We start from the raw sequence: 25,682 nt of genomic DNA, 5'->3' as shown, positions 1-25,682 counted from the left end.
TATGGCCTGACCGCCTTCCCTTTTCAGTGCGGGGTTGCATCAGGTAGGTTAGTACCTAGTACTAGGTAAGGTAGTACTCATCGAATACTTTCTAACTTACCTCAGACCATTTCAGATCGTTCAGATTTCATATATGCGCAGCCTTTGGTTATCACCACCAAGCTTTTGATTCTTCTTAATTATCTCTCATAATGCTTGCAACTCGTCGTCTTCTATTCTCAACAAGGATAACTTTTTTTACTCGCGAAACTTGCGGTCTCTGTAAACAAGCGAAGCACGTTTTGTCTGATGTGTGGGATAAGAGACCATTCGATTACACCGAAGTTAATGTCGACCTTCCAAAGCCCGAGTCCAAACAATGGAGAGATATCTATGACTTTGATGTTCCTGTGGTAAGTGAACCAAGCCAATATAGAATTGTTCGTTATTCACATGAAATTTCAGATACATATCAGCAAGTCCACAGCGCCTGAGGAAACCCCTGCCCAGGTTGGCAAAGCCATCAAGTTGATGCACAGATTCACAGTCGAACAAGTTGAGGCTCAAATGGACAAAGTAGAAAAGGACTGAGATCCTAATTTCTGGATCAGATTTCCTAATACCCTTTACCCCTGGCCGGCGCAGAGCTTCCATCTGCAAAGCTGAGCTGCTCTTTGGCCACTAAGGCCAACGATGTATAGTCTGTTACCACGTTCATCATATCAAATCCCATATCGGCATAGACCTTCGCCTGTTCTCCCCCAGTACAGTATACTCCTGTCTTCTTGCCTGCCTTTTGGCCGGCAGCAAGGATCTTGGCAATGGCGTTTTTCAATTCAGAGGCCATGACTCCCTCAATGATAGGATGGCCAATGGCGTTTCCTATTATGTATTAATATTTGCTGTGCCATTGATCAGCCTTGAGGAACGTACCTAGGTCAAATGGCCCAATAAAAAGAACGTCAATTCCATCTACAGCAGCAATTTCATCGATAGACTCAAGTGCCTCCTTGGTCTCAATCTGAACGATGGTTAAGAGAGAATCGTTCGCCTGTTGTAGATACTGTGTGAAAGTGGGCTCAGGATGGAATCGCTCGGGAGCAATGGGAGAACCAAACCCTCGTCGACCTTGAGGGGGAAACTTGGAAGATTGGACGAGTTCTCTCGCCTCTTCTGGAGTTCTCAACAGCGGAACAACGATCTTGTCAGAATCAGCGTGTTGTATCATGACCTTTCAGCTATTTATACTTACACCGTGAGCACCGCTATCGAGTGCGCCTGAAGATAATGTTAACACTGCCTTGCTAACCACAGATGTTTCTGTTTGAATCTTACGCTTCACCATCCATCCTTGCTGATCAGGCAATCTCACGATAGGTGAGACTCCTAGCGCTGCAATGGCTGGTACGGCGTCGTGCATTGCTCCATCTAAAGGGACGTCAGGATTCCTCTGTGAGAAGTGCCAATGGGCTCCTACCATCTATGTTGCCGTGTTCACAGTCTACCAAGACCCAATCGACTCCTGATCTTGCCAGTATACGTGATACATTCGCTCCAGGCAGCATCTGCCAAGCACCGAATGCCTTCTTTCCCCCCAGGAGAGCTGTTCGTAGTCTGTTAGATTGCTGCATGGCAGATATGTTTCTGTTTATGCCGTGTGGTCGGAGTGTTTTGGTTACAAAAGCAGGTCGTAACCGCAAGGTTGCCGAGGTCCATACTCTACTCATATCGGCTAGTATATATGAGGTTGTGTAGGGGTAATGGATAATCAGCGCACGAAGTCAATTTACTCGGAGAAGCAAGCCCCGAAAGCCCAGTTTTAAAGCAGGATATCGTGTATTTTCCCGGAGTCCCCCGCTCCCATCCCCAGGTTTCTAAGCGGGGAGTCGCAGATTGCGGGGTTTCGTGGGGAATATCAAGCTGCTTCAGGAAACAAGAGCCTATCTTTGCGGTCTACAATTGGCCGTCGCCGGAGCTCGTGTTGAAGGGCGGACAGTATGTTCACTCACAGAGCGCTGGCGGAATGAGCATGATCGGGTATCTGTGTTTTTATTATCTGTTTTGCAAACTGTAAAATCTTGTATGTCTAATCGTTCGCTGTCAAAATAAGCCAGAAACGAAGTCCATTTCTAATAGCAGACTGTTCCCAATATTATCAACTTTGGGTCATCTTGACACCTATATATCCATTACAAAGACCTGGGACGTGGGCCTGGTGATGGTGGCGCTACCCGGCTTCACCAGTCGAACTGTCTGTCGATGAATCTCTCACCCAAGATACAGCATGCAATTGTATCCACGGCGGCATAACAATTCATAATTTTGCCCCAAAATAAAACTTTTGTTGTGGTAGCCAATGGTTTTGTGGCATCTATTGTCGGAAACTGATCATCCTTAGCGCTTGGTGGAAAGTCATGATCATCCTCGGTTTCGAATTCTCTCAATCTACGTTGGAATTAAGAGGCCTGAAGACATCTGGATAAACCTGTTAGCAAGCAGACACAAATACACCACAGAAACAAACATACCCCAGGTAGTCCTCTTTGATACTTCCAATGGCCCACATCTCGCCAACCTCTGTTCTAGTGCCGATAATCTTGACTCGAACGTGCGTCTGTGGTTCGATAACGGTATCCTCGTTGTTGGTGAATTGAGGTGGTGTCGCATTGGGATCCCACTTGACGTCGTTCGGGATCAACTGAGGCCTGTGTTAGAACTGTAGCCGCATTTATGACTGCCAGGAGAAACTTACATGAGCCGACACAAAAAGCTGCAGAGGTCCCGCATGAGCGAAGAAACCTTGGGGGTTTATAGAGTGGACGACAGCATCAACCTGAGTCAAGTCAGACTCTTGAATCATTGATCCTCAGCAGTGGTAGCCTTACCGTCTCGCCTTTGAACGGCCGCCACACCACAGCGCGATATCCGACAGTGAATTCAGCCATACCGAGACCAGGGAGGATTCGGCCTTCAGAGATTTCGAAAGCATCCATGATGGAGATGATAAAGTAGCTGCCAGCGCATGTGCCTTCGACATCCTTCAGGAGCTTGCCTGTCACGAGCTCGTGCATGTTGCGACCCATGAAAGAAGGGTGCAAAGTGACCTTACGTTCCAAGTTATAAAGGAAAAACATGATGAAATGGATTCAGAAGAAGCGAAGATGTTGATAGGAAGTGAATAATCGTATTATTTGAACTGGGGGGATGTCGCGATACGGTAGATAACAGGCGAGCGGGAAGAAGTCAAGATTCGATATAGCGGAGGCTTAAGCTAATAAGTACCGCAGAGTAGATGTGCTAATGCGATCGATGGGGAGGAAGTGTCGGAGAGAACGCGTGCGACGGATTATGAGTAGCGACAGGTCGACGTAGATCTGGAAAAAGAACGCGCTGAGTCGGTGCGTGTTCTTCACCAAAGGAAGTCGGAGGTGAAATGATGCAGATTGGAAAAGGCCTTGGCTTGTCGAGTCAGAGTTGACTGCTTGCCTTGTTGACGCGGGCGCAAAGAGGTTCACGTTATGTTGTAACAAAGAATGCGAAGTGAGATGCAAGTTTGCGAGGCTGAGTTGGCCTACCTACTAGGTATGCGTGTCTATAAATCCTATCCAATCAAAGTTCATGAAGCACCGCCACACTTCAGATCTGTGGCTGAACAGTGCTTTCATGCCAGGTCGACTGACATAGGTACCCAAGATACCTAGTTGAACAGTTCAGATACCTAACAAATGAAAATGTAGTTGAATAATATCATCTTTCGCCAGTTTCCATATGTTATTGTTACTGGAGGTCGGAGTAAAGATTTCGGCAGGGATGAATGGTTTGAAAGTGAACCTGCAGTGGAGATCTACTAAAGTAAAGTAAAAAGGTGCCATTGTGTGGTTCACTGTTAACATGGCGACCTACTTACTATCCTGAGTACCTAGTATGTAGATGAACCTGACAAAAAGAAAAATGTCCTTTTGAAGCCAGTGAAAGCGATATCGTAGCGACAAATTACATGTAAACAGCTCGGTGCTACCAGTGAATACGCGAAGCTTGATAGTGGAGGTCTCGGCCTTTTGTAACCAGTGTCTTCCAGAAGAATCCCACAGGATGTGGTATGATTAGGAGAAGCGAATGGAAGGAAGCCTCTACCAAAGTATAAACCATGAATTTATCCGTACCAAAATACAAATAAAACATGGGGAACTTAGTAAAAGAAAGAAGAAAATGTGGTGCATGACATGACGGGAGGCTAGGCTAAATTTCCAAGGTCCATCATATGTAGACTACACCTTAGTTTCCATCTGCTTGGCGGTAAATCATTAAGTGTGTATGTATGTATGTACCTGTGTAATCAAGGGTCTCTGTCCGAGTTAAGGAGATGAGCACACGAGCTTGAAGGAATAATAGACATGGATCAAGGGGTTGGAAGGAAAAGGAGGCTCCAAGTTATGGGACTCTACTCCACAGAGAGAGTTGCGGCGGTGCAATTCAAGCGGGTCTTTGCCGGGTTTGGGGGAGGAAAGCCTCGCAAAAATGGAAAGCACATGAAGAATGGACAACTCAGCAAAACAAAACCAAAATCAAAGCCAAAGCCAAAAGTCAAAGCCACTCAGTCAACCACTCTCATTCTTGCTCTCATTCGCTTCATCGTATCGAGCCACCCGCTTTCTTCCTTGTCTCGTTCGTCTCGTCTCGCCTCGCCTTATTTGGTTCTTACTTTGAATAACTTCTTTTTTTTTTTTTTTGCTTTTGCTTTTACTTTCACCTTTACCACAGGTGTCTGTCTTGCTTATTGTCGTCTTATTCACTTCTACTCACTCCTTCATTGCCTCTGCTGCCTGCATCAGCACATCCTCAAACAACCCTCGGTTTCTGGAGAAAGGGGTTCATTCACCTTCTCCTCCCATCGTCTCGGATTGTGCTACCTTGCACTGCCTTATGCTACATTAAACTTGGTGTAACCACCTGATTATATACCTACCTAATTGTAGTCGACTTCAACATCGCACCACGAGCACATCATCTATCTTTACCTGTCAACTTGCGCCTTTCAAAGGTTCTTTTAATATCTTCCCAGTCGCCTTGGCTATCTCTCTTCCTTGACCTCAGATCCACAACCGCAGTCTCAGAAATCGTCAAACACTGCATAGTCCAACTCACGGACCACATTAAGTCGAGTCGCTTGTCTGGTTGATCGCGACTCGATAAACTTTTATTCGCGTCACTCTTCCAACTCTGCCGCCCATCATCTGGTCTCGTCCCAACTCATCCCATCTCATCTTGTCTCTACCAAGGTTCTAATCATCATGTCTCTGGATCTTGAACACCATCTCACCTTTGTACGTCTAACTCGAGGCTGGCTCATTTTCACTACATATCAAATTCGTGCTAACATTTTTCAGTATGGTGCTTATCACCATAATCCGGTCAATATTGCCATTCACATGGTCTGCGTTCCCCTCATTCTCATCTCGGGCTTCTCTTTGGTTCGTCTTTCTACCCTCAACTTGAACCTAATACACCAGCTTACCATTCTACAGGCCACATACAGCGGCACTCTCATCCCCACACCATCTTGGCTAACCTTTCCTTATATGGAGCCGAATCTTGGCGTCATTGCCGCCAGTCTGTACTCTCTGCTTTATCTGCTCTTGGAGCCTTTTGCTGGCTTTCTCCTGGCCGCCTTCTGCATGGTTGGGGTAGCTTCAGCCAACTATCTACGCCAACAGAACCCTGACTCAACCTTTCAGGGCGCTCTAGCTGTGCACATCGTCTGTTGGATCTTTCAGTTCATTGGCCATGGGAAGTATGAGGGTCGAGCTCCTGCTTTGCTTGATAACTTGGTCCAGGCTATCTTCCTGGCTCCCATGTTTGTGTGGCTTGAAATTCTCTTCAAGTTTGGATACCGACCTGAGCTTCGGGCCCGTGTCAGCAAGAAAGTCCAGATTGAGGTCGAGAAGTTCAGGGCTAAGAATGGCAAGGCTCAATAGCAGATTTAGCCAATGTGACCATCGAGACAAATTACGTTCTGGCGTGTAGGAATACATTTTAGACACCGTCGATCGATGATCAGCGCAGGATGCCCGAATCAAAGCCGTCGTGGAGTCAACGAATGTAATGAAGGAAATTATGGACTCCACGGCTAAAGAGAAGGCGGTATTTTTTATCCCATTCCTTGGCTTTGCTTACGTACTTGGATTTTTCGAGAGCAGTATCGACTGCTTCCACGGCCGTCATGTTCGTTGCATTACGTTACGTTACGTTTGTTGCCCGGGTTCGCATCAAAACCAATATGCATATTTAGGGTGAAGGGGGGTCTGAATAGGGTCAGGCCACATTGGCCGACTCAACATTGCACGAGGTGTCAGGAGTTGTGTCATTTGCAATTTAAATTAGCAGTTATCAGTCGGGCATGTAGCCAACAACGTTGTCTATTCACATCTCATGTCAAGGAACATCATTCCGAGGGTCAATAACTTGTTCTTGTTTTGCTTCTTCTTGACTAGCTAGTTCTCAGGATTAATGCGACCAAATTCTGACAAAACAGGACGGTTATCTACTCTTTGACTCGAGGCTCGCCATCATCTGCATGGCAGAGTGGCACCTCGATGGATCTGCGAAGCACTCCAGAGTGCTGCGCAACATACTGAGGCCGACCTCCTGTGACCTGTGAAATACGCATGTCAGTGCGAGTCTTTGCTTCTTTGGCAATGGCCAATGCCGTGTTGCGGAAGTGAGTCTGGGCTAAACTCTTTGGTTCATTCATCCGGTAGAGTTTATTCAAGTTCGTGATTCGATGGGCGCCGTGCAAGGTTGCTTGACCTCTCGATGTCCGACCTAGTGGGAGGGAGCGGTGATTGAGGCGCCATACTGGACGGGGGCGTCTGCGGTTTGGACGATTCCGGTTCAGCTGGAGGCTGGAGTTACCGCACCGAGGTTGCTGTGTTTCTGGGTTTCCTTCCCCGCTTGGTGGGAGGGAGAAAACAGCATGTCCTGGCTCCTGCGCCTCTGATGATGCCACGGGGGTCTTCTAGACTCCCTGTGACATTTCAGAGGATGCTTGGGGCTCGGGTGTTTGCTCAGTAGGCTTAGCCCTACATTCGTGGCAAGCGTTCGTTGGTCTTTGCATACCTTGAGCTGTCTCGTTGCAAGGTTTGACAGGCCAAAGCCAGTCAAGAAGAGGTCGGAGACATGCCTCACGGCGTTCTTTGAACTTTCGGCAAGGAATCCGGACACGAGAGATGTGTCGGCATTGAAAGTTGGAAATTTGGTAGCACATTGTGAAGAGGCTGGTTGATGTTGTTGGGGAACGGGTTATGGTTATGTATCAAAGTTAGTAATCTAGTGTGGATTGAGAATGGATTGAATGGGTTTCTGTGGCAATAACTTGAGGGCATATTAATGGTTTATATTTACATGTGATGCTTGCACTCAGGCAGCTATTGTATGAACACACTCTTTGTTCCAAGGCCAGGCACCATCTAGTTTGAATTGTCTTTCTGTGCATGCTATCTTGGGATACTCGGCTTTGTTCTTTGTCTAATTATAACACCCTCCAGTAGTTGGAAGTAACAAGTCTTGTGATCAAAGCCGTGATGAATACGCAGCCTGTTCGGGTGGTCACGATAAACAAGTCCCTGAAATAGTAACATAATATCAAGAAAATCATGGCAATCTGGGCACAGCCATTCTGTCGGACTATCTCTTGATTTCTTTTTTTCGACTCAAATAACAGTCCCTGCCTCTTCCTCCAATCGTCTTCTAATTTGAGAAATCACAAAAACTCCATTCCCCATTCTCATTACTCGGTTAAGTCTAAATCATATCTATTAGTGTGGGTTTCTGCCGTAGTTCTTATGTCTTACCTTGTAGATTACGCACTCAGGTGTCCTTCTATTCTTTTCCGACTGCATTTGTTCCACTTCTCATATCCAAAGATCTCGGGGAATGGTCTTGTGAAAGTGCCTGTTCTCCTTTGTTGTTATGTACGCTTCAATCTAAGTACTATCTGTTAATTCAGGTTTCTTTAATGCACGGTGGTTCTGATGGTCCCTTACCAGGTCGTATACTTGAGTGACTTTCTACTCTTTTCAACGAGGGGTGTCACATTTCCCTCCCATCCCCTTCACCTCTCATCAGTAGTATCGTCTTAATTGATACCACTACTCTTGTTCATCCCTGGCGATCAGCTCCGCCGTCACCCAAGGCTTCGTTTCCAACAAGGTAAAGCCGGCCGGCTTCTCTTCCATGATGACCCCTCCGTTCATGACCTTGTACTCGTAGTTAAGGTATGAGGGTTGGCGGTACCCCTCGTCAATCTTACCGTCCGTGCTGGTACGGTTGCGAGAGACGGAGGTAGGGTCTTGGTCGGGGTTGGGGGGCATCTCCTGGAGCTTATTTCTACCTGACTTGTAGACAAAAAGCAGTTCCGGGATCATGTGTGACTGCCAAATCCCATTCGAGCAGTCTTCTTTGGAGGGTCGATCCCGACCAAGGAAGAAATATAAAGCAATGGCGATACCAAGCCTAATAACCAAGAGAAATATTATGGAGAATTTCATGTTGTCGATTGTGTGGCTGGTTGTGTAGGTGTCTGGTGATTGTAGTAGCTTGTGATGGTAGCTTGTGGTGATATTTTGTGACGATGAATTACAGAGACAAGTGATCAGGTGGGACATCAGCAGGCCTCTTATAGATGCGAACCTCAACATTTTAACATTGGGTTTCTTTCGTCTCCAGTATGAGGGCGGGCAACTGACGTGTAGGTTTGAGAACACCACCCATATTGGCCACCCTGAGACGCATTTCTTGAACATTATTATGGCACAACTGGACTCTCTTCTATTGCTAGTTGCTTCCATCCTGGTGTGGCATACTGAACCTAATAACATAACCGAGCGCTTAGGGTTTGGGTGAGTTGTCCTTTCTGGCCGAGGCAGTATCCAGAGTCTGCTTTTGTCTACAGAGGAAATTTCTCATAAAGTATGTTGGAGCCTGTTTCTCTGATCATGCGAACATGAGGCCATACCGGGATTGATGCTATACCACCTTCTGTCATACACATGGAATAACGAAAATGAACTACAGTGACTAACCGTTGTCTCTATACATGGGTACATTCAGTTGCACTATTGGAGAATTACCGTTAAGCTTGTATCTCCTTCTAGATCGTCAACAAGCCACCACAAATACATGGGTACATATTGAATCAGGAGATAAACGAACATTCTCATGTCTTTTCTTTTCTTGATCGACATGAGGTCATTCATTGCCTTCCTCGTTGCGAGACATGCACAGCAGTTGTGTTGAGGTTGGTTTTCAGTTGGGGAATGAGTAAGCTGCCTCAATTGGCCAATGGCGTGTAAGCGAACTTCGGAAATTTATTGCGAGCTACAGGGTAAAGAAACTTCAGGTGACAGGCCCGACGACGAATCGTGGTTGCTGTGCCACGTTCTTTGCGAAACTTGGATTGTTATCATAACATACGATGTCAGTAAATGTATTTTCGGGATCTCGGCGTTTCTTTTTGATTGAGTTAACCCTTGCTGTTTGGGTTTGGTGAGAATCCAATATGTTTGGCCTGTGTGGGGTTCAATCCATTATTCCAAAGCTACCTGGAGTTTTACTCGAGTTTATCAGTAGTGTTTAGCATTCGTTCGTCCATGATAGATAGATCCAGAAGCCAGATGGAGTAAATAACACGGCGAGAGTCTTATCATGGATACGTCAGAAAATTTTGCATATCATGATATGACCCGGTAGTTGACCCATAAGGATCTCGACATTCGGAATCTTTTCATGACTCAGAAACTTCCGCCAGCGGCTCTTACTACCGCCCAGGCCCTGAATAGCGGCGGAAAAGGCGGCGAGTTGTCACCGCTAGAGCCGCCGATGCCGGGCAATCAACTATCTTAGCTTGACATTGACAACACGGCATTGGCTATTTTTTCTTTTTTTTTTAAAATGGGTCAAAGAGAAGTTGCCAATTATTCTAGACGTATGCTAGCATCCAGTAGAATTATTTTCCTTGTTGCTGACAGCCGTTTGTCTGCGGTGTCCTTGTCCTCTCTGTCCTTTTCCCTACCAGTGCCCTGAACTGTCGCCGTAACCGGACCCATAAGCTTAGCTGGATCCGGGGAGCTCTGGCAAGGGTCTGCAGGTACTGACAGTAACTGTATTGGCCTGTGCTGTAGCCCACGTCCAAGTGTTGAGAGCTTCATATAAGATAGATAAATAGACGGATAAGCCATTGCACAGACAGTTACATAGAACAATTGGACGGGCTGATGACTTAAAAGTCCAATTGGGACAATAGACGGCAAATAATTTGACAACTTGAGAGCTATGTGCCTTGGATATTCTACTATGTACGGAGAGCCCCTCGAGAGAGGCGCTAGTAGGGGACGATCTCTATCGAATCTTGGTTAATTTTCTCACTACGACCGAAATGTTGGGGCAGTCCACTTGACTTGGGTGTATCTATCTCTATCTCTGTCTCTGTGTCCCAGGAATCGGAGGTATCTGAGCACCAACTTGGCCTAGGGATTGGTTGGCTGCGTCACAACTTTTGTCTTCGTAGAGTCACACACCACCCACCAGAGAATAATTTTCGGAGGTGTGCAAGGCCTTCCCTTATCTTATCAGCGGCAGTGTGCCGCCCGCCATTTTTCTTCCTTCAAAGAGTGCCCATCTCCCGTTACCTCTCTCTTCTCCCCTCTCTTCTGGATATCATTCCACAGAGTTACCGTCTCTTGTGTCCTTCACAAACATCGCTTCCCTCGACGTTTAATTCGGGACAAAGAAGGGCAACCTCGCCAGCGGGACGGTTCAGCTTGCATTGATACGTGCAAATTATCCGCTGCAATGCCTCTCAACCTGGCAACCACTCTCGCTGGTCGAGCTCCGGCCCTGCTCCGTCATGGACGCAGGGTCCCGCGAGCTTTGCCCTCTCGCTCATTCTCCTCTGTGAGCCCTCTCGCCGCCTCATGCCGAGTCTCAATGGCTGCCACTCGACCCGTCAACTCGAAGCGCCTGGGTACCCTCAAGGTTATGCGCGGATACAGTTCTGTTGCTCAAGACGCTCCTAACCCCAAGGCCTACCTCGACAGTGGAGTTATCAAGCCTTCTCAGACCGTCGATGTCAAGAAGGTTCTTGTCATTGGAAGTGGTGGTCTTGCCATTGGACAGGCTGGAGAGTTTGACTACTCAGGTTAGCATACCCAAACCAGTACCGCCTATCTGTGATATGCGAAAATCTCACCGACTTACCCCGCGACTCCTCACCAAAATACTAAAAAAAAAAGATACACAAACTGACTTTAATCAATCACAGGCGCTCAAGCCCTCAAGGCTCTCAAGGAAGCTGGCGTTGCTTCTGTGCTCATCAATCCCAACATCGCTACCATTCAGACCAACCACAGTTTGGCTGACGAGGTTTACTACCTCCCCGTCACCCCCGAGTATGTTTCCTACGTCATCGAGAAGGAGAAGCCTGACGGCATCTTCCTGTCCTTCGGTGGACAGACTGCTCTCAACCTTGGTGTTGAGATGCAGCGACTCGGACTCTTCGAGAAGTACGGCGTCAAGGTCCTCGGTACCAGCGTCCGAACTCTGGAGCTGAGTGAGGATCGTGACCTCTTCGCTAGGGCTTTGGAAGAGATTAACATCCCCATCGCCAAGTCGATCGCCGTCGGCACTGTCGAGGAAGCCCTCGAGGCCGCTGAGACCGTTGGATACCCTATCATTGTCCGAGCTGCTTATGCTCTCGGTGGTCTGGGTTCCGGTTTCGCCAACAACGAGGAGGAGCTCCGCAACATGGCCGCTCGATCTCTCACTCTCTCACCTCAGATCCTTGTCGAGAAGTCGCTTAAGGGCTGGAAGGAACTAGAGTATGAGGTCGTTCGTGATGCCAACAACAACTGTATTACCGTGTGCAACATGGAGAACTTTGACCCTCTTGGTATTCACACCGGTGACTCTATCGTTGTTGCACCCAGTCAGACCCTGAGCGATGAGGAGTACCATATGCTCCGAAGTGCCGCCATCAAGATTGTCCGACATCTTGGTGTCGTTGGCGAGTGTAACGTCCAGTACGCTCTCCAGCCTGATGGTCTTGACTACCGTGTCATTGAGGTCAACGCCCGTCTTTCTCGATCATCTGCTCTGGCCTCCAAGGCTACCGGATATCCTCTTGCCTACACTGCCGCCAAGATCGGTCTCGGACACACCCTCCCTGAGCTTCCCAACGCCGTTACCAAGACCACTACCGCCAACTTTGAGCCTTCCCTTGACTACATCGTCACCAAGATTCCCCGATGGGATCTTTCCAAGTTCCAGCACGTCAAGCGTGACATCGGCAGTGCAATGAAGTCAGTCGGCGAGGTTATGGCTATTGGCCGAACTTTTGAGGAGTCTTTTCAGAAGGCCATCCGTCAGGTCGACCCTCGATTTGTTGGATTCCAGGGTGATAAGTTTGATGATCTTGACTTCGAGCTCCAGAACCCTACCGACCGTCGATGGCTCGCTGTTGGCCAAGCCATGCTTCACGAGAACTACTCCGTTGACAAGGTCCATGAGTTGACCAAGATTGACAAGTGGTTCCTTCACAAGCTGCAGAACATCGTTGACTGCACTCGTGAGCTTGAGCAGGCCGGTGGCCTCCAGAACCTGAAGAAAGATCAGGTTCTCAAGGCCAAGAAGATGGGTTTCTCTGACCGACAGATTGCCAACGCCGTCAAGAGCACTGAGGATGAGGTCCGTGCCTATCGTCTCAGCTTCGGAATCCACCCGTGGGTTAAGAAGATTGACACCCTTGCCGCCGAGTTCCCTGCCAACACCAACTACCTCTACACCACCTACAACGGCTCTACTCACGATGTCACCTTTGAGGACAACGGCACTATTGTTCTTGGTAGCGGTGTTTACCGAATTGGTAGCTCCGTTGAGTTCGATTGGTGTGCTGTCAGTGCCACCAGGGCTCTTCGTGAGATGGGAGAGAAGACAGTTATGATAAATTTCAATCCGGAGACAGTCAGCACAGACTACGACGAGGCAGACAAGCTCTATTTCGACGAATTAAGCTATGAGCGTGTTATGGATATCTATGAACTCGAGAAATCCAAGGGTGTCGTTGTATCTGTGGGTGGTCAGCTTGCCCAAAACATAGCCCTCCGATTACAGGAGACTGGAGGCGCTAATGTTCTTGGAACTGATCCTCGCGATATTGACAAGGCTGAGGATCGTCAAAAGTTCTCTGAGATTCTCGATAGTATTGGCGTCGACCAGCCCGCCTGGAAGGAACTTACCTCGGTCAAGGCCGCCGAAGAGTTTGCTGAGGAGGTTGGCTACCCTGTTTTGGTTCGCCCATCTTACGTCTTGTCTGGGGCTGCCATGACTGTCATCTCAAGCAAGGCAGACCTTAAGGACAAGCTTGAGGCTGCCAGCAGTGTCTCCCCTGACCATCCCGTGGTCATCTCCAAGTTCATTGAAGGAGCTCAGGAAATTGATGTTGACGGTGTCTCTGCCAACGGAGAGCTTATTTTGCACGCTGTTTCTGAACATGTTGAGCAGGCTGGTGTCCACTCTGGTGATGCCACCCTCGTCCTTCCTCCCGCCAACCTTGACAGCACCACCATGGAGCGTGTCAAGGAAATCGCCAAGAAGGTTGCCCAGGCCTGGAAGATCAGTGGTCCTTTCAACATGCAGATCATCAAGGCGGAGAACCCTGAGGGCGGCGAACCTCTCCTCAAGGTTATCGAGTGCAACCTTCGTGCTTCTCGATCTTTCCCCTTCGTCAGCAAGGTCCTTGGAACCAACTTCATTGATGCTGCTACCAAGGCTCTTGTTGGTAAGAACGTCCCACCAAAGACTGATGTCATGGCTGTGAAGCGTGACTACGTCGCTACTAAGGTCCCCCAATTCTCCTGGACCCGTCTTGCTGGTGCCGATCCATTCTTGGGTGTTGAGATGTCTTCTACCGGTGAGATTGCTTGCTTTGGCAAGGATCTCGTTGAGGCCTACTGGACTTCTCTCCAATCCGTCATGAACTTCCGTATGCCCGAGCCTGGCGAGGGTCTTCTCTTCGGTGGTAACGTCTCCAAGCCCTGGTTGACTCAGGTTGTCGATTATGTTGCCCCTCTCGGCTACAAGCTGTACGCTGCTAGCCCCGAGGTCAAGGAGTTTATCGAGGCCAAGTCCAAGACCAAGGTCGAGGTCGAGGTTATTGAGTTCCCCAAGGAGGATAAGCGAGCCCTCCGAGAGGTCTTCAAGAAGTACGATATCCGCGGATGCTTCAACCTTGCTGAGTCACGAGGTAAGACCACATTGGACGTCGACTATGTTATGCGCCGAAATGCCGTCGACTTTGGCGTCCCTCTGTTCATGGAGCCTCAGGTAAGTTTATGACAGGCCCGCCCTGAATCTCATAAGATATCATGGAACTAACCAAATTGTTTTCATAGACCGCTATTCTCTTTGCTCAGTGCATGAGCGAGAAGCTCCCTCGCTCCGAGGGTATCCCAGCTGAGGTCCGCCGATGGTCCGATTTTATCGGTGGCAAGCCTCTGTAAAAACATACATGGCGTTTTTAGTAATGGAAAGGAAAATTATTAGTTAAGATTTCAAAGACCATGTGACGGGTGGAATCTTTTGAAGAGGGCGGGGGTTTTGGGAGTTTGTGTGATGATTACTTGGGCTTATAGTATACCCGCCCTCTTTGTACCTATAGATGGAGTAGACGGAAATCGAAGCTTGTTTCATGAAATACGCTTACGTCTACCATATAGATTTCCATCATAGCTGAATAGGCTATTGCATTATCCTATACATGATCCGCTAACTTTGTTGAACCTTGTTGAAAAGCACGGCCTTGTGGCCCTATGATATTGTTTTATTACCGAAGTCAGCTGTTTTTGAGCATCTCATTTCTTCATGAAATGATTGAAATCTCAATCATCCATAATAGTGTGTTTTAGAATAGATACCTAAAGTTGTGATGAGATGTTATGATTCAGAGTCACAATTGCAAACTCCTCCTTCTCCTTCCTGGCTATAAATTACCTTCTCTCCTCCCCCTCTCTTGTTCTCTTTTCCTTCCTTCACCATTCTATTTCCTTCGCCTTCCGCAATCTCTCATTTGATTGATTCGTGGCCGATGGTTGCACCTACCGGTATCATGGTCGCTCCTTCTGGTTCCATAGGAGGGCATACCCTTTCCCCTACCCTCGGACTGCCTGCCTGGCAGCACCTTCCTGGATAATGGACAACACCTTCCTGTCTAGCACTTCCTGGGCCTGACTTATCACCCATCAAAACCAAATGCCCCCCTCAGCATCTCGGACCTGGTGTTTTCTTACAACAACATTGAGACAAGTAACCCTCACCATCCTGCACCCCTATTCACTCGTGTCTAACCAAGCCTACAGATGATCTGCCACTGCCATCATTGTCAGAAGCCAAGCCCTTCACATCTTTGAACGTACGGCGACGGCAATCCTCATTTGGCCATATTCACACCAAAGCAGACGTCAAGGGTCACCATCATTTGACCATACCTGCCACTGCCGACATTGTCAGCACCACTCAACCCCAACATGGAGTTGACGATCATGGAGGTCATCATGGTCCTGCTTTGGACCTGTTTGACCAATGCGCCTTATCTCACCAAGAACATCTGGTTTAACAAGTTCTTCACGTCTTTGGACTTCATCACTGCACTCGCTATGGAATCCTCTTTGGAGTTTGCTCCCATTCATTAGGAAGCTGCGACATCTCCTCTCCCCCCATCGATCAACTTTTTCAAGAGCCTACCCGTTGCAAAGCTATCTCAATGGGGCATCTACGCCATCGTGCTTAAGAGGCATGGTCACCGTCCCAGGCTTTACATTGGCTTAGGAACATCCAAGGCTAGCGTGCACACTCGGCTCAACTAGTATACTAACTACATCGCTTACATGCTTCCAGTTGGTGTTGTGGCTGCAGTGGAAGATGGAGGCCATCTTTTCCGCTCACTTAGTACCTACCTAGGCAGTTACACTATCCTATGTATGATAGATGGCCGATGGATGATATGCAAATCTGAATTGGAATGATAGTATACGAAACGTATGGACTTGTGGCCCGATCATATTGTTTATCAATATTTTCGAATAGATTATTACTGTTACGAGTATCTCTTTGTTTTGCAGGAAAGCTTAGATGAAATGTCTTGCCACTAAATAATAAATATTTCCTAGATACTAAGCTTGGTAAATTAAATAAACCACTAAATTTCCTAAGGATTATGACTGTATGGACGGCTTGGACTCTGCCTTCCATAGTCTAGCGACAGGGGAAAAGCCAGCATCAGACTTTAACACGGAAGGCCACACCACCAAATGAACTACAACTACTATTGTGCACGATAGCCGAGAACACGGGTTTAGGGTCATCTTTATGTAAATAATGCCGAGTACCTCCACTAAGGCTGTTTGTATCGTTTTTGAAGGCACTATCACCTCGATATAAATCGTACTTTTCACCCCCTGAATCAACATACCGAACCACACTCACGTGCTTCATGCTCCGATTCTGTTATAAGTAATCCCTTTCCCAAACGCCACCCCAGCTACACATGCAATATCGTCTTCCAGGTCATGGAAGGTAAAACATCTGGCAAAAAATCCGGCCTCGCAACTTTTTGGGCTTTCCGACGAAACTAAACCTTTATTTAACACCAAATCCCAAGCTATCGGCCCCCGTTACCCAATTATTCCATGTTGACTAGGGCGGCGTCGGATTGGCGGATTTGTTCATGCGCTCGTTTAGCCTGAAGGCAGCAAATCGCTTAGCAAGGGGTTCACCCGAGTCGCGCATGGGATCTTGAAAAGAAGAGGACGAGGAGGGCGAGGAAACATCGCTGTCCTCCCGCTGACGTTTGGGGATTCTCTCACCAGTCGATTGAAGGATAGCCTGGAGGGTCTGCCAGCCCTCGGTAGAATGAAGCTGAAATGTATCAGCAAGATCATGCTGGCTTGCTACACGACAGAGCAAGGCTTCTTCGTCCTATATGATATGTTAGCAAGCTCTATCGAATTTAGACCGACACGCGCACCTTTGAAAGGACGCCCATCTGCTGAATGAAGCAGAGAAGGTGAAAGTTGGACACTTCTTGTCCAGTGGGTTTCTGATTAGGCGATAGCTTGACAAATTTGGACAGAGCAGAGTGCTCTTGGCTCTCTCCGACGTACTCTCGATTCTCAATAGGGAAGCCCTGCTGGGTGAACATAGGCTTGGGGTCGGCAGGGAAACCGTGGGTTAGTGTGACAAACAAGTATTCGACAGGGAAAGATGGCTTCGCGTTCTCTTGAACGTTGGCGCCGTACTCATTGACTCTTCGGTAGAAGACTTCGGGGATGTATCGTGTGCGGCTGATTGAACCGTCATCCTCCTCCTCGTCTCGTACAAGCATGACGTTTGGGTCAGCGGATGGCTCGACAATGTCTGCACGAACCATTTCGACAGATTCGTTCGACATCTGGTAGGATGAAATGGAGATTTCTCCATCCTCATTACCAGTGATGATGCATGTTACAAAGTTTGAACCGAAATCGCCAGTATCACTCCACTTGGAAGCCTTGGGATACTGAGCTTGCAATCGTGAAGAAAAGCAGATTTCGAGAGAAGACAGGAAGTAAGAATCGGCATGACGCTTACAGACCACAGAGCCGTCTCCGTTGCCAGCATCAAGCAAATCGGTCCAGATGACGCCTACCGGCTCGAGACCGCACTGCTTAGCTACCTTGTCGATCTCCTTTTGAGACTCCCATGCGTTCATGGTGATGCCGTCAAGCTCATCAACTTGGGGAGGTTCGTATATGGCCTCGACAACAGCCTTGACGCCGAGAGGGACTTCGGTGTATTCGACATACTTTCCGTAAAGATAGCCCAGACGCTGGGTCCCAGTCTTGCGCCAAGTATCAATAAAGGTATCGATGATGGAAGGCGAGGAGAACTCGACGTGGTCGACCATCCGGAATTGCTGGGGTTGTAGAGTAATCGCACTGGGTTGGCACTTTGTGCAGATACCCTCAGGCCATGCGGGATGACCTGAAGGGCAATCATGCCTTACTCGATAGAAGGGCTCAACTAGAGGAGGAATGTACGAGGCTCCGAGTTCAGGCTTGTTTGTAGCAGCATTGATTTTTCGTAGGTACGAATGGAAGGATAGGTACTTTATCTTCTTTTCTGCCAAGTATCCAGCATCAAAAGGATCAAGGGGTTGACAGTAGTCACACATGCCCTTGGGGCCATGGCGGCACATGCGATCAATTCCTCGAGGAATTTTGCCATTTTGTCGGTCTAACCGATCGTCCAAAGCTGACTGGCGTACCACTTCCCACGGTCTGGAGATCCTCTCGGGCTTGGGGTTAATGGGTAGGTCCTCGACTGGAAGTACTGGCTTTCCGTTGAGCCTGGCAGAAGTGCTTGATGTCTCGGGAGTTTCGCCATCGGCGGCGGCATCGGCATATTGGTAGGTGAGAAAGATGAGATCGCCATGCTTGAGGCCAATCTGACCAACTTTGAAGTTGATGATATCGCCTAGCCGTTTCGAATCACCTCCGTTTGGTGCGTTGGACAAAGCTATAGTCTTGGGGTCGACAGTCTTGGGAAGTTGATCGAGTAGCTAGTGGCATAGATGTTAGTGGGGATCGGGACAAGTTGAGCATGAGTGAAGACAGACCAGCTTTCCCAAATCTCCAAAGGTAGCTGTTGGCTCGACAGTTAGACGAGCCATACCGTCGGGGCCCCGAAGTCGCAGCAACATGGTAGGCGTTGTTCCCAAGAGCTGTTGGTAATGATATGGTCTTTGGTGGGGGTATCGGCGTATTCTTTATTGCCTTTGCACGCGATGTCGATGGTGTAAAAGACAAGAACGACAAGCTGAGCTACAAATGTGACAAGAGTAGAAGAGCCTTGCAAGTGATTCAACGAAGCAATAGCATGGAATAAAAGAGAGAAGCAATGGACCTCAAGCTCGAGCCTAGGAGGTATGTACGTACCTTACCTAAGGTCGCTAGGTGCTCACTTCAGCAGTCAAAGAAAGCACAGCGTCATCCCCACGGTGCCTGCCTGCACTGCGCTATGAGTGGAGAAAGAGCTTATCTAATGCTTTAGTGACGTCGCACGGCAGTCAATTCCAGGGGTCTGGAAGGTTGCACAGCCACGGTTAAGACGCCACACTAGACAATACAGAAACGTTATCTGGCCTAAAGATGATTGCGCCACATCACCACCACTTTAGCTGTAGACTAACATTACTAACTTACTGTTCTGCTGCATTCTGAATTCGTGTCGATTAATCAATCCCACACTCTTCGTATACGGCCGGCTCGGATTCTTTCTTGACACTCGTTTTAATTACAGCACGCAAATATACCGTGTTTTCCTTTTCAAAAACTTCTTTTTCATCATGTTCAACATTGATTGGAAGGGCCTTGTCCTTCCCTTTGCCTATGTTATCGTTCTCGGCAGTGCCCTCATGACATTCTCGACTATCTATCGGAAACGACAAGCTGGTATGCTCTTGACATTTATTGAGGGAAATACATCGAACGGACACTAACTGTCTGGAACAGCTGAGAGCGCCAACCTGGCCCCATGGTTCGGCCCTCATCTCCAGCGCAACGTCTACCTGTCCCTTCTGCACCTCGAAGACAACAGCGAAAAGAGCACCAAGGTCCCCGAGAGCATTCTCCGCGCTGCCCTGTTACGCCGCGCAGTTGAGGATATTCGCCGTCTCATTCAGATCAAATCAGCCAAGCAAGCCTGTGGTTCTTTACTGGCAAAAGGCAGCGTCGGTGATGATCTGTGGCAGCGATTCCAGCGCGCCGAGAAGGAAATGGAGGAGGAGTTGAGAGATGTTGTTACAGAGGTACGTACCATCGCTGACTCTGGCGCATGTGCTTAAATGTAATGCTCAGAATATCTCGCTGATCTTAAATAGGCTAATGCCCTTGCTCCCAACTGGGGCCAGTCCATCTTCCAATCCGCCCACGAGATGACCGCCAACGCTGCTATGCGCAGCTCAATCGAGGAGATTCTCGCCCAGGCCGAGTCGGAGAAGCAGTGGTGGGAGAAGCGCCGTGGACAGATTCAGACAGAATTCATGAAGGAGCTTGACTCTGAGCAGAGCTCTTCTGCCAAGGCCACCAGCGAGGATGATGCTGTTTTGATTGACGGCCCTTCAAACTAGGCGTACAATAATCGAACAAAGGTAGAGTTCGAAAATGATGGATTACAAGAATGAAGAAGTCTTTACACACACAAGTTTGGACCCGTTTCCTCTTACATAGGTTTGTATAGTATACCAGCACACTCGGTGTGCATCGGGGATGACGTTGAGAGGAATGAACACCAATCGGCGTTACGGGTGCTTTTTTTTTGCTTTCTTTTTTTTTTCTCTTTTTGAAAATAGTAGCATGGGCTTCTTCTCTATTGATATATGGCTTGTCTTTCACTTCTATACTCCTATGAAAATGCAATGATGCGCGCTGGCTAGTTGGCCATGTCTAGCAATGCGACCTCCTAGATGCAAACGAAAAAAAAAAACCCCGAAACTAAAGCATATGCAAAACCCCTTTGGATCCAGAAACACCAACTAACGAAAAAAAAGCCAAAAAAAAAAAAAAAAAAAAAAACAGATTATTACCCCAAGTGACCGAAATCAACGCCAAGTATCCCTCGCTCGATGCAGATCAGGAAAAGTGCTTGCGCCTCCAAAGGTCCTCCTCGGCCGCGAGTCTCGCTCTGCGTGCCTCCGCCAGGATCTCATCCTCGGTCTTGAGCAGGATGGGTGATTCGCAGCCTCGAAGGCCAATGAACTTGCCCATCTTGCGCCGTTTCTCCTCAAGAGGTAGGTCGGATCTCCACGCGATTGGGCATGGATACTGGTTTGTCCATGGGCTGGGCGTCCTCTGGTGGTAGAAATGGGCGAGAGACTCGAGCTGCTCATCGGTGAGCAACCAGAAGTTGAGGACGGTAGTGGGAAATGAAGGATGGACAGCGCCTGTCGTCAGCTGGACCAGAGGTGCCAGTGGTAGAGCCATTTGTTCCAGCTTGCGTTGGAGACTTGGGTTTTTGGCAAGTCGTCGCTGAGCAAACGCCTGGCGGTGCCTGGAAGGGATCTCGCCTCGCATCATGGTGGCGGCTTGGTCGTTGCTGGTAAAAGAATGAGAGGTGGTTGTAGAGTTGAGTAGAGTAGAATAGCCTCGAGCTTTCTTTTTGTAGATCAAGAGCTCCAGTCTCTCGTTGCCCCCCAAGATTGACACTTCTGAATAGGAGTAGGAATAGGTATAGGAATAGGAATAGCCCTTGTAGGTGATCAATGGTCAATGATGAGTGGTGATTATGAATTGGCTTTGGCGGGGTGGCTATCGACAGCGGTCTTCTCCGCAGAGTGGTTCAGTGAATGACAGCACCAACTAGAGTTTTGAGTTTTGTAGGTAGTCGAATCCTTGACTGGTATTTGTTATTCGGACTATCCGTGAGGCTTGCCTGGAACTAAGGCGAGAACTGAGAGGCTGAAGGCAGAGGCAGAAAGTGAAGTTGGAGAGAAGGAACAAATAGAAGAAATGCAAAGAGATGTCTTGTAGTTAGATGCTAGATACTGACTGTCACTCTAATGGGTAAAACCCCGCCTTCTTGTATGGAAAGACATGAGAAGCTAGGATCGCGAACAGCCAGTCGAACGTCTTTGTGACCGGAAGCCGTTCTTGTTCTTGTTCTGCTCTGTTCTCTTTTTGGAAACAAAACCCAAATGCACGTACGCACGCGCACACCCCCCTTTGACTTGATTCTTTCTCCAACAGCAGCTGTTCTGGGCAAAGCGGGCTTTGACAGCTCAGAGACCTGAAGTTGGAACCGCTTTGAGCTCTTGAGCTCTCTCTCTGTCTGGTCTGCCACACTTTGGGTCTTGGGAACTAAAAGCCTTCCTGCCAGCGCAGAGAGTAGACTGACCCGGCTCCAGGTAAGACTCAGGGTTTATTAGTGGGTGTAGAAACTGAGACAGGGAACCTAGAAGACTCTACTGCACTACTGTATGTACATGGAGTGCAGTAGAGAGGAAGCCGAACCAACTACATTAGGTATGTACTGTACATTAGTAGGTAGACGCAATTGGGTTGGTCTGGAGGCGCTTGGTTCATTCAAGCAAGAAACACCAACAAACAACAAACGATGGCGTGGAATGTGACTGGTGGTCATGACTCGAAGCCATGTCTCGGACAAGACAATAATGGGGTCAAGATAAATCTACCGCCTTTTATTAATATTTCATTCTTTCTTTTGTTCCATATTCATTGACCATCAAAGACTCCATCTACCTACTAATACAAAGAGTACCTACAGTACCGAGGTATGTAGCCATCATAATTAGCAAAACTCACATGATGCTTTGTCCTATGCAGTTCGCTCCGCTCCCGGCGTCTAGTCTTGTTCTACTGATGCATGTCTTGCATTCTGCTGCGTTGGCTGTGCTCCAAAATCTCCAATTGCAACCCTTCCAGCCACCTGGTGTCTTAGACTGACGACACTTTCTTCTTCCGTGGCCATTAACTCAACTTTGGTCTCCATTAGATGCGAAAAAAAAATCAGAAACAGGTAGAAAAAAAAAACCTGTTGAGACATAATCAATTCCGTCCCTCCCCCTCTTCATGAAAGCCCACAAAGAGCCGCCTTTATCTGTCTGTGGTTGCGGTCTTCAAGTGCTCGTTCTTTATCACCATGTCTCTCTTTTTACAAAATCGGTCAGCCAATTGCAAATGCAAACATGTCTAGAGCCACTTCAGCTTGGCGATATGGTCGGCTTTCTTCTTGCTTGCTTTGACAAATCCCAAAACCCTCAGCTCAGCCAATGCACGGTAAAACAGGACCAGCGATTTGCGTTCGTCCGTTTCCTCGTTGCTGATCAATGCGGAAAATGCAGCCCATAGATCTGCGACGTTAATGAGGCTTCCAGTCTCCGTGTATAAGCGGTATAAAAGCGCAGTAGCTGGTAGCGTTGCCGGGGTTTCTTCACCCCCTGGCTTGCAGCATGAACACGACAAGTAATCGTGGGGCCTTGTGAGGCTGCGCTCCAGGACGGTCCGCGGGCGAGGCACAAACACATCCCGTGATGGGGCTCGAGAATCGTATAACCAGCTTTCCGACAACAGCATAGAGCCAGGCTTGGGGATCTGGACATGTTCGATAAGCAACACTGTGATGTTGTTAACGATCTGTGTAAGTTGCTTATCCTCCTCTGTAAGTGCCGCTGAATCGTGGCTCAGTTGAACTTTTTGTGCAATAACAGTGGTTCGTGCAATCTTGCTCTGACCACTGTACTTGCTTCGTAGCGTGACGCCCTCCTTTTGTGTTTTCGAATGCAGTTGTTCCAAGCTCACAAGCTGCCTTGATAGTGCATTTTGGAAATCAATATCCGCCTGCTTTGTTGCCGGTCCTAATAGTAGATCAACCTCTCCGTCTTGCAAAATTGCAACCAACTTTCGAAGTAGAGCCAGTAACTCGCCGGCATCCATGCGCTGCACCGAATCGACAGCCTTTGAGCTCTCTGTTACTGAGATGCCCTCGTCCATAGCCTCAACATAAGCTCTTGAAAACTCAATGTCCTGGGCTTCTGCTTCTCTGAGAATAAGAAGTGCCCGCAAGAAGTCTTCGATATGTTCTTGCCGAGCGGCAAGGCTATCTTGGACTTGCATGGCAAGGAAGTCATTGTTTTCGAGCAGATCCTTGGCATATTGCACGTTATCCAAGACTCCAGTTTCCACTGCACTCTCAATATTTTCTCTGAAAGAGTTTGTATGCCGGATTGCTTCAATATGCTCTGCTTGAAAAGATGGCGCATGAGAAAGGACACTGAGGGGATTCGCATAGAAGTGACACATGTAAGCGTACTATCGCTCTTAGTAAGAATTCAACTTTGTTTCAACTGTAGAACTTACCTTTAAGGACATGGTAAAAGTCTGGATGCCTGAGACCTGGTCATGCTGTCGATCCAACATGCTGTGAAGAAGTGACGTGCCCATCAACACAGGAGTATCCGACGCTGCCACGGCGGCTTTGAAGACGGTCTCAAGAATTGCCGAGGTCTGGATCACGTCGAACTGTGCTCCATAAATCTGCTGGCATGCAGCCTTGAGAAGTCTGGCCTGAAGGAGCTCGACTGATGTGGCGATACCAAATAGAAGAGTAAAGGGGATACGTGGGCGCCAAGAGCTTGAAGGGTTAGCAGACAAGAAGTAGTTTCAAGAAGGGAAAACATACTTGAAGAGAATGATCAAGTCTGACAACAGACTGCTGTCAAAGCCCTCGCTGTCTTGGAATGCAACAAAGACATGTTTGCAATTCTGAGATTTGATAAATCCGTGCAATGCCTCAAGATCATAGTCAAGATGACGCCGCCCCTGTGACATGTAAGAACGTATTCATTCTGTCGAGTTAGGTGACTTACCTCACGGCCATCTCCAACTTGGAGATCATCGTCCTCGTCATCAGAGGCTTTGGCCGTAACATCTCGAATAACCTTTTTCAACGTTGCTTTGAGAGTTGATGCTTCTGAGGACCGCAGGCCAACAAACTTGCTTGGCGTTATTTCTTGTAGTGTCTCTGACAACTGTTGGAAGAGAAGGTCCTGTGAAGCAATGTTGGGCCCGGTGATGATGAAGGCTGATGGAATCCTATCCCCACTGTACGAGAATTAGGGGCTGCGTGTATATGGACAATTAATCTCTGGGCTGGGTCCTTACGAGTCTGTCACTGCATCATTGACGAAATCACTGACTTCGTGTAGAGTTTCCAAATTGGAATTCCTGAGAGTTTCCTATTTTTAGGTAAGAATGGTTTCAGGGAGAAGTCACATACACTCACCTGAATACGTTTATCAACTTTAGTCCAGCTCTCTTCAAATAAGGTCTCCCTTAAGTGGACAAACTCGGGCTTTTCGGCGCCGTTTAGCAGAGGTACGAAAGACGATGATGAGTCTTTGATAGATTCTTCATCTTTCTGAGCCTGCCTTGACACTCTTTTCCGTTTAACGGACTTCTTCTGCGTCCCGTCATCTTCAGGGTCAAAAATATAGGCGACCTGTCTGTTCATTAGCGGAAACAGTCCATGAACCTTGAAACGGGGTTATATGTTACCTGATGGTCCTCTTGAGTATAGGCTTCTTGTTCAGGTTCTTCAAGTGTCATGTTTAGTTATTTGACGACGCTGATAATGACAAAATTCTGGAGATGAAACCCATGAAGCTCAGTTTAGTATTAAAGGTCAACGCGTTTTCAGACGGTGAGCGCGTTCTATAGCACTGTATTACGCACTGTATCCTAGCGACCGCTACAAACAGCCTGAGTGTTCGTTCACCCTACCGTATATTTGCGCCGTAACGCTCAGATAAGAGTTCATATTCCACAACCCACTACCTAGGTAGGTACCTAGGTAGGTAGATGGAAACAGTACGGCTGTTTGAAAAAGCAACTTGTAATGTTTCTTGAATATATAAATTTCATCCTCGAGTACATCTAGTTCTTTGTCCCGTTCATCATCTGTATGCTATTGCTCACCAAACCCACCTTCGTTTGATGCGCCTCCTCTCAGATTTCGTCTCATCCTTGTCCTTGAGCTTCACATGCCATTCCTTATATCACCTGGGATGTGAGCTCTTCCCATCCTCTGGTTCAAAGAATCCC

General features: G+C 47.9%; 11 protein-coding genes across 11 annotated transcripts; 4 read left to right on the top strand and 7 right to left on the bottom strand.

The window, feature by feature from the left end:
* Positions 1-191: 191 nt before the first annotated feature.
* Positions 192-570, top strand: FPOAC1_001312 (uncharacterized protein; the record flags this gene model as incomplete). Its single annotated transcript, XM_044845917.1, has 2 exons — positions 192-392; positions 445-570. 2 exons carry the CDS (start codon positions 192-194, stop codon positions 568-570), a joined length of 327 nt encoding a protein of 108 aa, XP_044711833.1.
* A 25-nt stretch (positions 571-595) lies between these two features.
* FPOAC1_001311 (uncharacterized protein) lies at positions 596-1,610 on the bottom strand (the record flags this gene model as incomplete). Its single annotated transcript, XM_044845916.1, has 5 exons — positions 596-861; positions 913-1,180; positions 1,232-1,257; positions 1,315-1,407; positions 1,457-1,610. The coding sequence occupies 5 exons, from the start codon at positions 1,608-1,610 to the stop codon at positions 596-598; spliced, it is 807 nt and encodes a 268-aa protein (XP_044711832.1).
* An 825-nt stretch (positions 1,611-2,435) lies between these two features.
* FPOAC1_001310 (uncharacterized protein) lies at positions 2,436-3,113 on the bottom strand (the record flags this gene model as incomplete). The annotated part of the gene is made up of 4 exons (XM_044845915.1): positions 2,436-2,454; positions 2,508-2,677; positions 2,732-2,812; positions 2,865-3,113. 4 exons carry the CDS (start codon positions 3,111-3,113, stop codon positions 2,436-2,438), a joined length of 519 nt encoding a protein of 172 aa, XP_044711831.1.
* A 2,157-nt stretch (positions 3,114-5,270) lies between these two features.
* Positions 5,271-5,954, top strand: FPOAC1_001309 (uncharacterized protein; the record flags this gene model as incomplete). The annotated part of the gene is made up of 3 exons (XM_044845914.1): positions 5,271-5,303; positions 5,367-5,450; positions 5,505-5,954. The coding sequence occupies 3 exons, from the start codon at positions 5,271-5,273 to the stop codon at positions 5,952-5,954; spliced, it is 567 nt and encodes a 188-aa protein (XP_044711830.1).
* A 566-nt stretch (positions 5,955-6,520) lies between these two features.
* On the bottom strand, positions 6,521-7,243 carry FPOAC1_001308 (uncharacterized protein; the record flags this gene model as incomplete). The annotated part of the gene is made up of 2 exons (XM_044845913.1): positions 6,521-6,801; positions 7,096-7,243. 2 exons carry the CDS (start codon positions 7,241-7,243, stop codon positions 6,521-6,523), a joined length of 429 nt encoding a protein of 142 aa, XP_044711829.1.
* Positions 7,244-7,956: 713 nt separating this feature from the next.
* FPOAC1_001307 (uncharacterized protein) lies at positions 7,957-8,525 on the bottom strand (the record flags this gene model as incomplete). The annotated part of the gene is made up of 3 exons (XM_044845912.1): positions 7,957-7,961; positions 8,022-8,032; positions 8,185-8,525. The coding sequence occupies 3 exons, from the start codon at positions 8,523-8,525 to the stop codon at positions 7,957-7,959; spliced, it is 357 nt and encodes a 118-aa protein (XP_044711828.1).
* A 2,302-nt stretch (positions 8,526-10,827) lies between these two features.
* ARG4 (argininosuccinate lyase) lies at positions 10,828-14,531 on the top strand (the record flags this gene model as incomplete). Its single annotated transcript, XM_044845911.1, has 3 exons — positions 10,828-11,173; positions 11,297-14,355; positions 14,424-14,531. 3 exons carry the CDS (start codon positions 10,828-10,830, stop codon positions 14,529-14,531), a joined length of 3,513 nt encoding a protein of 1,170 aa, XP_044711827.1.
* A 2,191-nt stretch (positions 14,532-16,722) lies between these two features.
* NPL4 (nuclear protein localization protein 4) lies at positions 16,723-18,766 on the bottom strand (the record flags this gene model as incomplete). The annotated part of the gene is made up of 3 exons (XM_044845910.1): positions 16,723-17,004; positions 17,054-18,625; positions 18,683-18,766. The coding sequence occupies 3 exons, from the start codon at positions 18,764-18,766 to the stop codon at positions 16,723-16,725; spliced, it is 1,938 nt and encodes a 645-aa protein (XP_044711826.1).
* Positions 18,767-19,411: 645 nt separating this feature from the next.
* Positions 19,412-20,194, top strand: FPOAC1_001304 (uncharacterized protein; the record flags this gene model as incomplete). The annotated part of the gene is made up of 3 exons (XM_044845909.1): positions 19,412-19,517; positions 19,578-19,873; positions 19,946-20,194. The coding sequence occupies 3 exons, from the start codon at positions 19,412-19,414 to the stop codon at positions 20,192-20,194; spliced, it is 651 nt and encodes a 216-aa protein (XP_044711825.1).
* A 502-nt stretch (positions 20,195-20,696) lies between these two features.
* Positions 20,697-21,140, bottom strand: FPOAC1_001303 (uncharacterized protein; the record flags this gene model as incomplete). Its single annotated transcript, XM_044845908.1, has 1 exon — positions 20,697-21,140. The coding sequence occupies one exon, from the start codon at positions 21,138-21,140 to the stop codon at positions 20,697-20,699; it is 444 nt and encodes a 147-aa protein (XP_044711824.1).
* Positions 21,141-22,772: 1,632 nt separating this feature from the next.
* On the bottom strand, positions 22,773-25,187 carry FPOAC1_001302 (uncharacterized protein; the record flags this gene model as incomplete). Its single annotated transcript, XM_044845907.1, has 7 exons — positions 22,773-23,891; positions 23,940-24,213; positions 24,262-24,401; positions 24,449-24,683; positions 24,744-24,817; positions 24,865-25,080; positions 25,137-25,187. 7 exons carry the CDS (start codon positions 25,185-25,187, stop codon positions 22,773-22,775), a joined length of 2,109 nt encoding a protein of 702 aa, XP_044711823.1.
* Between the last annotated feature and the right edge of the window lie 495 nt (positions 25,188-25,682).

Source organism: Fusarium poae, chromosome 1 (assembly GCF_019609905.1).
Source record: "Fusarium poae strain DAOMC 252244 chromosome 1, whole genome shotgun sequence".
In the NCBI taxonomy this organism is placed as follows: domain Eukaryota; kingdom Fungi; phylum Ascomycota; class Sordariomycetes; order Hypocreales; family Nectriaceae; genus Fusarium; species Fusarium poae.
This window is presented reverse-complemented; position numbering and strand designations above follow the sequence as displayed.